Genomic DNA, 13,746 nt, shown 5'->3' with positions numbered 1-13,746 from the left:
AGAAGCAGTCAAGAAGCAAACAATAATGAAAATCTTTTCATTATGTTTAATAAAACTTCATGACTATTTCCATCAATGAAAATGTAGTGATTAGTGAAATGCAGTAATAATAATGTCAAAATCAAATTGTTCTTATAAAAAAGAGTGATGGGGCCAAGCACTATGGCTCATGCCTGTAATCCATGTTTTAGGAGCCTGAGGCAGGTGCATCACTTGAGCCCAGGAGTTCAAGGCTGAAGTGAGCTATGATCACACCACTGCACTCCAGCCTCAGCAAGAGAGCAAGACCCTGTCTCTTAAAAAATTAATATTTTTGTAAAAGAAAAAAAAAAAGGAGTGCCCATGAGCTAGTTTTTTACCTTCAGGTCAAAGTAGTATAATCTCTGTTCTGACATATCCCACTGAGCCCAAACGAAATCCTCAGCTATTCTATCTCTTGGGAGATGGCCAGAATTTTTAATCACCTAAAAATGCAAAAAAAAAAAAAAGTATGAATAACTTTTAAAGGAGAACATATCTGGAATTCATAATTATTTTCCATATCTATCTTTATGATACATGTAAATATTTCCACAGTTCACTGTTAGAAGCTCCCCACCCCTAGTATACACAGTCTTTCCAGAAATGTTTTAAGACATCATTTCATTGCCTCCTCTTCTTCCCACGTATAATATATGATTTTATTCTTGCTCTTAGTTTAGCAGACAGGCTGAGGCTGTTGAAGACAACACCACACCTCCCACAAATCAATAGCTGCATTAATAGAAGATTCGGAACTTACTGTTCTGTACCTAACTCTCTTAAGTCAAGCCTCTGTAGACAAGAGCCCTCCACTACCAAAGACAGAGGCTGTGATGCCAAGGAAAAACTCAGGCCTGACAGTGGAAAGTAGTAGGCAATGACCCCAATTTGGCCATAAACCAACCATGCAGCTTTGGGCATGCCTCTCACCTTTATGTCTTCCATGATGAGTATGATGATATTGCCCATCTCTCAGCAATACTTACCTACTCATTCTTCAAGACCTGACTTACACATTGTGCTCTACACAAAGCCTTCCCTCACATCCCCGAGATGTAGTATAATCCTCACCTGTTTTCCTATGGTGCATTGGCACGCTGCTTTGACAATTACATTTTAATTAATGCTATAAGCCTCCCCCAGTGAGTACGCACTCTTCTACAACATGTTTCTATTACCAATGCATTGACTGTTTCTAGCATGTAACAGTGCTCAAGGAATGTTTGTTTGGAAGGTGGAAAATGGGCCAGGCACGGTGGCTCATGCCTGTAATCCCAGCACTTTGGGAGGCCGAGGTAGGTGGATCACCTGAGGTCAGGAGTTCAAGACCAGCCTGGCTAACATGGTGAAACCCCATCTCTACTAAAAAAAAATACAAAAATTAGCCAGGCATGTGGTGCATGCCTGTAATCCCAGCTAATCGGGAGGCTGAAGCAGGAGAATCGCTTGAACCCAAGAGGCGGAGGTTACAGTGAGCCGAGATCCCACCACTGCACTCCAGCCTGGGTGACAGAGCAAGAGTCCATCTCAAAAACAAAACAAAACAAAACAAAACAAAAAACAACAACAACAAAAAACAAAGGCAGAAAATGAAATAAGGTGTGCAGGAGTAAATTTGAAATATTTGTTTACTAAGTAACAAAGTCAGAACTATGGAACATTAAAATCAGGAGATTCTAGAAACCATCCAATTCAACCCCTTAACAGGTAAGAAAACTGAGGCCCTGAGCAGTTAGATTAGGCTGCATAGTTAGTTCTGCAAGGTCTGGAATCCATGTCCTGGAATCCTCCCAGTGCCCTTTCAGTGCATCAGCTGACCTCAAAATAATTTAACAGAAGCAGTTAAGAATTAACTTTCCTCAAAATGCTTATTAAGCAAAAGTAATCTACATTGAGATAGATGAGTAAAGAATAAAGACAGGTTGGGGTAGAAGAAATGAGGAAAAAAGGAAACACCAGAATGGTCCATATTCATGCCTAAACCCTCCCTAATCCTAATAGGGATTTCTCCACCCATGGTAACTTGCAACTTGAGGGGGACCATGTGGCATAAAGAGTTGTAAACCACTATTTCCTGCTTACCCTGTCCATTATATTTAGACAAGAGGAAAATGATGCCAGAGAAAAGATCCAAGAGGACCTGTCTGTCTCTAAACCTTGGACAATCATTTTTCTGAAATTTGTTGAGTTGGAGTAGATCTGAGAACTGTTCCAGGTAAAAGTATGTACTAACAAGAAAATGAATGTCAGACTGTGGCATACCCAGGTTCAAATCTCAATTTTGTTCCTCTCTAGAGTCACCTCACCTCTGTGAGACTTGGTTGCTGTCTTCTCTGTAAAAATAGGGATAAGCCTAATACCATCTCTATCATGCAGGGATGTTGCAAAGAATATGTGGAATTGCATATTCTTTGCAACATCCCTGCATGATAGAGATGGTATTATGCTGTGTGAAGCTGTCATCTAAGCCTTTAAGAATGAAGGCAGAAGTACTTCTTGGAAGAACACATGTGAATTAAGGAATGCTGAAGCTGCACCATCCTGAATGGCAGAATCTTTTCTGGGCTGCTGACAGGTGTCCCCTCCATCACTCTTCCCAGTGTGTGTCTGTCTGCCTCTCTCTCTCTTTTTGCTCTCAAGCCCTCTTCTAACCAGCCAGTCCCCTGTCTATGCTCATTCCCAGTTCCTGACCCCAACTTGCTTATTTATTTCTCTTCTAAATTCTCATCACTGGCTTTGGGATTCAGCCTTGATCTTTCCTCTTGGGCTTGACCCTCTTCTGACTCCTGGCCCTGTCTGTCCTTGTGCTCTCATCCACTTAACCCCTGCAGGACAATGGTAGCCCAGAGCTCCAGTGACATACTTTCTCCTGGCAATTTTCCAGCCAGGCTTCTTGATTTGAGGCTTTCAATAGCCGATACACAATTGATAAATTCCATTTTCTGTTTCAATTTGTTCATTTAACTTTAAAATCTTCAGAGAAACGTTAAAATCTTCAGAGACAATTTTGATGCAGACTAAATATTGAAGAAAATCATTTTTAATATCAATAACATATTAAGATCCTATACAAATTATCAAGAAAAAGACAAGCCAGTAGATAAATAGATAAGGATGCAACTAAACAATTTTCAAAAAAGCAAATCAAATAGCCAGTAAGCTTAGGAGAAGATGCTGAAATGCATTAATATTAAGGGAGATACAGACTAAGATAATATGCTATCAACTTAGACTCATCCAATTGGCAATTTTTTAAAAGGTAAATATACCTTTTCGTGATATGAATTGAGGGAACATGTACTCTTAAATATTGTTTCTAAAACTGTCAATTGTTAGAAGTTTTTTTGGAAAGCAATCTGGAAAAATCTGTTGGAATTTATTAAACGCATGTACCCATCAAACAATCCATCCCTGAGGATTTAGCTCAAAGAAATATATGTACCAATACATAAGGCTATAGGGAAAAAAAAGTTTCAGATGATTTATAATTCAAAAGCAAAAACAAAAAACTGGCAATTTAGTGAATGTCTATCCGCACCAGGGACTATTATCTACTTCTAAAGAGACTGAATTGGAGCTATTCTAGTTTACTTGTAGGTAATTCCACAAAGCTGAATGAGTAAGAAATGAATAATAAAACCCTGGGTGGGTCAGAGGTGGGGGTAGGAGATTAGTATTAGTGTGGAAAAAAGTATGATACATACCAGGTTGTGAACAAAAGAGAGTAAAAAAAAAAAAAAAGTACATGTGGAAAATAAGCAAAAAAAAATATACTCTATGAAACCCACATATGGCATGATACATAGTATGACTGTATATATGGTATAAATATATGGCATGATCCCATGATATGCATATACATACATATAAAAATTAGAGTAAATAACCAATTAGTTATATCTCTATTTTAGTAACCCATAGGAATACTCCTGATCTTTTTACCTGCTAAGCAAAAAGCAAACACAAAAGCAGCAGGTAAATATATGTATTATGATTCTACTTTGGTAAAAACAATTGAATCCCCACATATGTGCATCTAACCTTGCATAGGTTTGCACAAGCAAGATAAAAGCTGTGGAAAGACACACAGGCTGTTATTAGCTACCTCAGGATACTGAGATTGAGGGTTGAGGTAGAGAAAAAGGGGATAATTAACTTCATATATATTTGTATCATTTCACACATTAAAACAGCAAGTCTATACTTCAAAAGTCATCAAATAAAGAAAACATTACATATCAATGACATTAATTTATCTTTAGCAGTCTAGTAATGTACTCCTTTGTGGAAAAAAAAACTATGAAGAGAAAAGAATTTCAAATCTTTACCACTCTATTTCCATCTTCTTGGGCGACATGGATACGAAATTGTTCAATATCTTTAAAAGAAAAACAAAGAAAGATAATTTAACCTTACGGAAATATATGAGTACTATTTTTGCCTAACTCTTGTAAAAACATTGTTATAAAAGCAATGCAGATTGAACAACTGGCCACAAAAACAACACTATCACAAACTGTAATCTCACAACAGAGGCTCAAAAACTTTTTAAAAGCCATTTTTCTCCATCCTCCCTTTACGGTTAATTTCAAGTCCTGCATTTATTCTGCTCCTCAATATCAACAATACATGAAACATTTAGTCCTCCTGCTTTCCTGGGTTCCCTCAGCAAGTACTTGACTCCCCTATACCATCAGTGTTGTATAGGGCTAACAAGGGCTTACTTAGCAGAGTTTATTCTTCAATTCCCAAATACCAAACACTTGTTTATATGAACATACCAGATAGAAAACTCATTATACAAGGCATTTTGGGGAAGCATTTTAATAGAGGTCAATTTCACATGAACAAAACCCTGAACACTAAAGTCAATCTGTGTAGATGGTCTCTTTCTATCAGTAACAATTTGAATTCAGCCATATTTACCTTCTGCTGGTCCTAGTTACAAAACTGAGCAAGAGCGTAGAGACTGAACAAAGCCTTACCCCTCAAGCCTGTCCTTCCAACTATAAACTAGCAGTTTCATCTTGTAATGCAAAAGACAGCTTACTAGATAAGCTCCACCAGTAAATTCTGCCCTTCCTCTCCCTCTCCTAACTTGAAATCATCATGGAAGGACATAACCTTTTATGTCCTAAACTTATTTGCCTCTACCTGAACTTGTCTAAGTTAGTAGGTCTTCTCAAGTTCTGCCATGGGATTCTTCTAGCTACTAAAATCTTCCCCTCTCCATCCAAGCATCTCCATATTATAGTTATCCACTATTACAGACATCCAAAAGACAGATGAACTAAAAATGACAAAAATGACCTATGCAACTATTCTACAAACATTCTACCATGGGACAAAACTGCAGATCCACGTATGCAAGAGCCCATCATTCCCAAGATGAGAAAGCTGAACAGAGCCAAAGGGAACAACACTTGGGGGCCAAAGGAAAAGCCCTTCTCAAGGAATTCCAGGTCTCATATGGACATCAAAGCTTAGTAGACCCTCGACAATGGCAGGTGGATATCTAGAAGATTCAATCGTGTCCCACACTAGGAGACGATATGCCATTCATGAAATTCCCATATTCCACCTAAAGATACACTTACATTTCTCTTCTGAAATCAGTAACAGACGGTTCTCTGGAAGAGGATGACTTTCAACATGTGGGTAGAGAAACTGTAAAAAAGAAATTAATCATAATTGTAAGCAACTATCTTGCTTGAACAAATATTTCCAAAGTTGTGTTTGATGACTGTACTATTACATACCATTGAAGAAACTGGGAATCACAGAAGAGTTTAGGGGAATCACCGGCACACACACATTGCAGGTCAAAGCAAGCAAGAAAACAGAACACTTTCAGAACCTCAGTTTTCCAGAGGGGAATTGATCTCAAATACAACACTATCTTCACTTATTTAAACAGTGAGGCTTCTGGCTGGGCACAGTGGCTCACACCTGTATCCCCAGCACTTTGGGAAGCCAAGACAGGCAGATCACTTGACCTCAGGAGTTCAAGACCAGCCTGGGCAACATGGCAAGACCGCATCTCTACAAAAAATACAAAAGATTAGCCAAGTGTGGTGGCATGTGCCTGTAGTCCCAGCTACTCAAGAGGTTGAGGTGGGAGGATCACTTGAACCCAGGAGGTGGAAGTTGGAGTGAGCCAAGATCATGCCACTATACTCTAGCCTAGGTGATAGAACAAGACTGTCCAAAAATAAAGTAAAATAAACAGTAAATGTTAAGGTTGAAGCTATTTCTAGGGATGGTACTTCCTATTTGGAATATTTGATTCTGAAACCAATCAGAAACAATGCAAACAACATTTATACAGAATGTTCTATTTCACACACACACACACACACACACACACACACACACACACAGTGGTCGATATAGTCGTTGTGCAACAAAACCTTGTATATAATTTGAGAGCCAAGTAAATATATTCCCCACGACAACTTCCAAAGTCCCACATCCAAGAGACAAAGCTCAACATAACCAGAACTTGTCAAGAAAGAACAGTGAGTCATGGTGTCACTTGAGTTGAGGATTTACAAGCCTGAAAGCATAGAACAACTGTCACCAGGAAGAAAAGGCTTAAATCCACCCCATTCCTCCTTCTCTGTGCTCTCCCATATAAGCCCACCACTATGTGTCTGTTTGCAGGACAAAGCAGGCTGCCACCAACACAAGTCCTGACCCCGTCAGCTGTGATAATGAGGAAAAATTGGTCACAGGATGACTCAAAAGGGCAATTGTAAACCAGCGATTTCATTTTGCAGCATGAAAGACCCGTGAATTTTGTTCTTTTCCTCACCCAAAACTTGAAAGTAATATAAAAGGGCACAACTTTTATGTCCCAATCTCCCAGTTATTAGTCTCACTAAACTTAGGACTATTTTTTATTATTTCCTAGTGTCCTACCTTTGCATAATATCAGATTAAAAATAGTACTAGTCAAATTTTGGAACATTTACAGTTGAGTTCCCTTTTAGAAATGAAAAGCAAAACATATGCTTCACAGCAATAAAGTCAAAATTATAAAATAGCAATGCAGAATTCAGCTACAAAAATAATACGGAACTAATTGTCTCATAATTTGTAAAATGTCACACATCAAACAAGATACTTTGTATACCAGAGTTGAGGAAAAGCAGAGATGAATGACACCACATATAGGATGGGAGAACAAATGTTCAGTGCCTCAAAATATGGAGATATCTGCTGCTATGGAAGATGGTATGGCCTCCAGGTCTACAGAGGTGGCCAGGGCATGCCTGCTTAGGAACGTGACATGGACTGAGGTGCTGAAGAGGTGTAACTGCCAACCTCTAAACCTCTGCCTGGTCTTCCTGTGACAATCAGGGAGAATATTATTTTAAAAGTCCCGTTTAGGTAGGTGTTGTTTTTCTTTCTATTATAAGGTGGTCCTAGAGTAAGGCCTGGAAGGCAAAAGTAGACAGGATTCAGACACAGCTCTGCAAAAGCACTCACGGTTATTTTATTTTATTTTATTTTTGTATTGTAAGTAGGATTCTATGCAGATTATATTTACTTCGAAAAATTTATCTTCACAAATATGGAGCTAGACTTAGAATGAATATTGGTCTTTGGAGGTCTGTAGTCTCGGTGTGTAGAGGGTGTGTAATTACCCACTGGAACTATCTTGAAGACACACCTTGTGCTGGAAGGAAACACTCAGAGGGTCCCGGATTGGGATCCAAGCCCCACCTGCCACTGTCCTGCTGAAGTTCCTCTGTGTAGGTGGTCAAGACTACACATGCAGAGTTAGGGAAATGTGCTACTGGAGATCATCATGGATGTTTTTGTAAGAAAAAGGAAATTGATCTCAGGGCAAGACCAACTCAATGGACAGGAGATGTCATTTCTCTAGCGGCAGGAGGGAGAAGGCGGGGATTTGCCACTGGGGTTTGGAGGAGTTTCTCTCTCCAGAGGCATAGACATGGGGGGCAGAAGGCAGGGCTAGGGACTGAGATGGGTCCACAGAATTAGTACAAGTTTTACTTTATTTGGGTTGGGACTTTTCCTTTGGCCTATAGATGCTGTCCTGCTCCACGTACTTCTAACTTTTTTTTTTTTTTTTTTTTTGAGATGGAGTTTCGCTCTGTTGCCCAGGCTGGAGTGCAATGGCACGATCTTGGCTCACTGCAACCTCTGCCTCCCAGGTTCAAACAATTCTCCCACCTCAGCCACCCAAGTAGATGGGATTACAGTAGCACACCACCACGCCCAACTAATTTTTATATTTTTAGTAGAGATGGGGTTTTGCCACATTGGCCAGGCTGGTCTCAAACTCCTGAGCTCAGGCAATCTGCCCTCCTTGGACTCCTAAAGTGCTAGGATTATAGGCATGAGCCACTGCGCCCAGCCACTTTTAACTTTTTTAAACTGAGTTCACATAACATAAAATTTACCATTTTAACCACTTTAATATATACAATTTTTGGTAGATTTTAATATATTCGCAATGTATACAACCACTTGTTTTTAAAAACTTTCCCCTTTCTATGCTCCAATTCCCTTTAGTTACCCCAATTCTTCAGTCATGTCTCTACCATCTATACGGCCCTAACAAGATGCTAAGGAAGCCAAAGAACAGACCAGAAAAGGGAAGTGTGCTCTGTCCCCAGCCTCCCCACACTGATGACAGTGTAGACGGAGTAGCTTCCTAAGGGTAGGAGAATGCAGCTTGGGAGCTTCAGGCCAGGCCATATCTGGAATTGAGGAGCGACCATAGTGCTGTCAGGAGTGGCGGGGAAATGCGCAGCTGAAAGGACTGGCTGACAGGGGAGGACCCTGGACAGAGAGAGACAACTCTCTCCCCTAACCCACTGGAATAGGGAGGCCCATAGGGTGGAGGCTGGTAGGACAAAAAGGCAGATACTTTTGAGTGGTGCAAATTGACTCTAGCTAGACCAAAAGAAATGATATTTTGACCCTGTAACAAAATGTGAAATTAGGCGAAAGGAAATTATGCTGTAGCACTGTGTGAACACATACAGTTGATTCAAATTATTTGCAGTAGTTATGTTCTGTAAAGTCACCACAAATGTCGTATACTGAATACTGAACCACTGTTTCTAGGGAAAATACAAAGGGAGTTGATCACAATCCTGAAAGACGCAATCCCAAATGCCATAATCCTAACTATTGAAATCCCAAAAGATCAAAATGCCAAAAATATAATTCTGGAAGAAAATATTTTAAAAATTATTTAAAAGATGTATTGACATTTTTAAAAGAAGAATTATCTGAGAAGCAAAACACAAAAGAACACTTCATAGTCCACTTTATACAATAAAATAGGCAATAATAACATACACAGTTTTGAAAGTATAGACACTCGTGTATACTAACTATCCTGTGATCATGACTTTTGGGACTTTAGACTTTTGACCTTTCAGGATTTCAACATTCAGGATTATGGTGTTCAGGATTGTCTTTTGGGATTATGATCCAAACCCAAACAAGGATAAATTCTTGGAAGCCTCTAGTCACAACATGTTTGTCAACAGATTAGTATATAACTTTGTTTTGTGTGTTTCTATTTAAAGACACTCCTTAACCTCATGGCCAACAGCATAGTAATTCATGCCTGAATGAAGCTTATCTGAAACACATATTTTCTCCCTAAGGCATCTGACAGCCTTCTTGCACTTAGGAACACTAGACAGTGCCTCAGCGCTATTCCTGGAAGCCGTTTAAACAGTGAAATCGCCAGGAAAAAGCACAAAAATTGAAAGATGGAACTAGGCCATGAAAACAACTGTCATTTTAGTATGAGAGCTAAAACAAAAAGGCAGGGCATCGCCGTGTTCAACCTCAATTGTGAATGTGCATGTTGGATGACAAATTCTTTCACCACTCAGCATATATCTGCAAATGACTGACCAAGTACTATAAGTGTTTAATTTAGGGGTTACAAATAAATTTTAGGAGTAGCAGAATATGCAAATATGGAATCTGCAAATAATGAGGAATGACTGTATCTATGCCACCTACATTATACATGCAGTTTCTGCATCAACTCATGAAGTTGATAAATTCAGGGATTAAGCCATTTAATCATAGATACTTAATCTGTCAACCATGCAAATACATTACATTGACCATTTTAAAGCTTACCTTAAATGTGTTTTAATATTTGACATTTTATCATGAGAAAATATTACATTACTATGAAACAAACAGAGTTAGTGGAGCTAGCTTCGAGTTCTTAATTTCAATGCTTGCAAAGAAAGAGCGGATACTTCCAGCCATAGTAGTCTACAAGACTGTTCTGAGGATTAAATATGACAGAGTGAAAGTACTTTGTAAACCCCAATTCTTCTAGGCTGCACGCCTTTTGATTAATGAGGTAAGTGATAAATGGCATGCTTACTTACCTGAACCCAAATATAGCTATCCACAGCCTTTAGAACCTTCACATTGTTAACAGGGTGGATTTCAACCAACAAAGTCAAGCACTTTGATCCTACAGAGAAAAGAAGGCTTTTAGTAACGAACATTATAATATCACACATTATTTTTTCCAAAGCAAGGAGGAAGAACAATTTCCGGTAAACCCTACTACAGTGACTATAAACTAATAAAACAATTCTACCACCATCCTAAAGTCCTGTGAGGAGACTGAAACTGTAAATCTGTTCCCAGTTCTACTCTCTAGGATGTGTGGTGGCTCCAGGACCCCAAAAGAGCAATCAGCCCAGCAAAGGACCTGCCTTCCACACCCTCAGGAACCCTGAAGAAGCTGCATTTTATTATGAAAACCACAGGATACTCAAGAAATGCAAATGTGAAAAGGGAAGTCTTTGAACAGCCCTGGAAACAACAGTAGATACAAGGGAGACAAGTTTCAGGTTATAAGAATTCTGCATTTACAGAAAAGCATCATATTTAAAACACAAGTGGCTTCTGAAATCAAAGATCACTGTATATTACTTTGCACTCTCACCAGCAACATATAAGAGGGCCTAATGGGTTTCTAATGGATATCATTTTTCCCAATTATCACAATTCTATGATTTGCAAAAGCAGACATGTCTGAACTTTCTGAAAATACAAATATGCTAACTATTGTATTAGCTATTCTACCAGGGGGAAAAAAAGGTGATTTTCTTAAAGTTTGACTTTAAAGTTTGACTTTGACATTTCTACAAATTCAACAGAGACACAGAAAAGATCTCAAGGGAGAAATCAACGTGCACAGAGTGAAGAAGTTGTTTGTACTCACTCCATGCCATTTTTAGCATAGCTCCACAAGCCCTCTAGGCTTTTAAGTCTAAACAAACACAGTGCAATTCTGTGTCACTCCAATTCGGCAGCACAATGGCAAATATGGTTTGTGTAGGAAAATAAAAAGATTTCTGATACATGAACATGTTAAGGCTGACAGTATCTATCAGTAGGATACAGGCTGGGTTTCCCTCAGGGACAGTGGTACAGCACTGACAATGACCCACTTACTTCTTCAGCGTCACATCTGAGCAAATGCCATAAAATACAGCAATCAGGAGGAAGTCCATGGACATGGGCTTCCCCGCATGGAGTTACAAAGATATCTAAATTTAGGTCAAGGTTCCCCCTCCCCCAAGATTACACCATAGAGAAGAAGGACTGGCCTTATATTTGAGCTTTTATTGAGACTCTAATATGATCCAGTGTCTCTCAGTGACTTCACTGTGAAAAATAATATACAATTTGGGGATGGCACAGAAGCGTGGAATTTAATCAGTGTTAGTTTTCAATATTTAAGAAAGCAACCTGATAGCACTGCTTTATTTTTTGAAAAAAGCAAAGAACGTAAAACAATTTCTGAGCTATGTCCTAACAACTGGAAGGTCTGGATCTATCTATAAACATGCCTTTTAAATATTACTTGAAAAAGACAGTGAGTTATTATATTGAATCATATAATATACATACTACAGAACAAATGGAAATCCAGTGTTTGCTGAATGGGTGCTTGTGGCTTAGGATGAAAATCCTAGTGACAGGATCTTACAACCAAGGGTATGGATGAGTTACTTTGGGAATCTGCTTGATGACTCAAAAAATGGCTCCAGGAATAAGAAAGACATTGGTGTCAAAGATATTTGTGAAGAAAAATAGAATAGAAATGCTCTGTTGAGAGGTGAGTATGTGGGCGGGCGGGAAATGAATTTTTCTTGTTATCTTAAATGTGTATGACTAAATTAGTATATTAAATAGCACAAGCTGACTTTTTTTTGACCTAAAAGTATGTGTGTGTGTGTGTGTATGTATGTGTGTGTGTATATATATATATATTTTTTTTGACCTAAAAGTATGTGTGTGTATGTGTGTGTGTGTATATATATATATTTGTTTTGTTTTGTTTTGTTTTTTACAAGACTGAGTCTCACTCTGTCACCCAGGCTGGAGTGCAATGGCACAATCTCAGCTCACTGCAACCTCCGCCTCCTGGGTTCAAGCAATTCTCCTGCTTCAGCCTCCTGAGTAGCTGGGGTTATAGGCACCCGCCACCACACTCGGCTAATTTTTTTGCATTTTTAGTAGAGATGGGGTTTCACCATGTGCCAGGCCAAAAGTTTATGTATTTTAACTGCGGGGGGGAAAAAACCTTTTGGGGGAGATAGAAGAAATTTTCTCATTAGAAAAATAATCACAGCCAGGCATGGTGGCTCACACCTGTAATCCCAGCACTTTGGGAGGCTGAGGCGGGCGGATCATGAGGTCAGAATGTTGAGACCATCCTGGTTAACATAGTGAAATGCCGTCTCTACTAAAAATACAAAAAAAAACCTCGTCATTCAGCATTAGGTGTATCTCCTAATGCTATCCCTCCCCCCCTCCCCACCCCACAACAGTCCCCGACGTGTGATGCTCCCCTTCCTGTGTCCACGTGTTCTCATTGTTCAATTCCCACCTATGAGTGAGAACATGTGGTGTTTGGTTTTTTGTCCTTGCGATAGTTTGCTGAGAATGATGGTTTCCAGCTTCACCCATGTCCCTACAAAGGACATGAATTCATCATTTTTTATGGCTGCATAGTATTCTATGGTGTATATGTGCCACATTTTCTTAATCCAGTCTATCATTGTTGGACATTTGGGTTGGTTCCAAGTCTTTGCTATTGTGAATAGTGCCACAATAAACATACGTGTGCATGTGTCTTTATAGCAGCATGATTTATAATCCTTTGGGCATATACTCAGTAATGGGATGGCTGGGTCAAATGGTACTTCTAGTTCTAGATCCCTGAGGAATCGCCACACTGACTTCCACAATGGTTGAACTAGTTTACAGTCCCACCAACAGTGTAAAAGTGTTCCTATTTCTCCACATCCTCTCCAGCACCTGTTGTTTCCTGACTTTTTAATGATTGCCATTCTAACTGGTGTGAGATGGTATCTCATTGTGGTTTTGATTTGCATTTCCCTGATGGCCAGTGATGGTGAGCATTTTTTCATGTGTTTTTTGGCTGCATAAATGTTTTCTTTTGAGAAGTGTCTGTTCATATCCTTTGCCCACTTTTTGATGGGGTTGTTTTTTTCTTGTAAATTTGTTTGAGTACATTGTAGATTCTGAATATTAGCCCTTTGTCAGATGAGCAGGTTGCAAAAATTTTCTCCCATTCTGTAGGTTGCCTGTTCATTCTGATGATGGTTTCTTTTGCTGTGCAGAAGCTCTTTAGTTTAATTAGATCCCATTTTTCAATTTTGGCTT

At 39.1% G+C, this 13,746-nt stretch overlaps 1 protein-coding gene across 4 annotated transcripts in view; it reads right to left on the bottom strand.

Annotated features, from left to right (window-relative positions):
* GSAP (gamma-secretase activating protein) overlaps positions 1-13,746 on the bottom strand; it is a 104,974-nt gene that overhangs the window by 65,206 nt on the left and 26,022 nt on the right. For all 4 annotated transcript variants that reach the window (XM_054494958.2, XM_063667686.1, XM_054494960.2 and 1 more), the window contains 4 exons: positions 10,425-10,513; positions 5,619-5,688; positions 4,350-4,399; positions 360-464 (listed from right to left, as the gene is read on the bottom strand). In XM_054494958.2, the coding sequence (XP_054350933.1) occupies positions 360-464; positions 4,350-4,399; positions 5,619-5,688; positions 10,425-10,513 (314 nt within the window). The remainder of the gene's footprint in view (positions 1-359; positions 465-4,349; positions 4,400-5,618; positions 5,689-10,424; positions 10,514-13,746) is intronic.

The sequence above is a fragment of the Pongo pygmaeus genome, chromosome 6, assembly GCF_028885625.2.
Source record: "Pongo pygmaeus isolate AG05252 chromosome 6, NHGRI_mPonPyg2-v2.0_pri, whole genome shotgun sequence".
In the NCBI taxonomy this organism is placed as follows: Eukaryota; Metazoa; Chordata; class Mammalia; order Primates; family Hominidae; genus Pongo; species Pongo pygmaeus.
The sequence above is the reverse complement of the archived record's forward strand: the minus strand, read 5'-3'. Positions and strand labels throughout refer to the sequence as shown.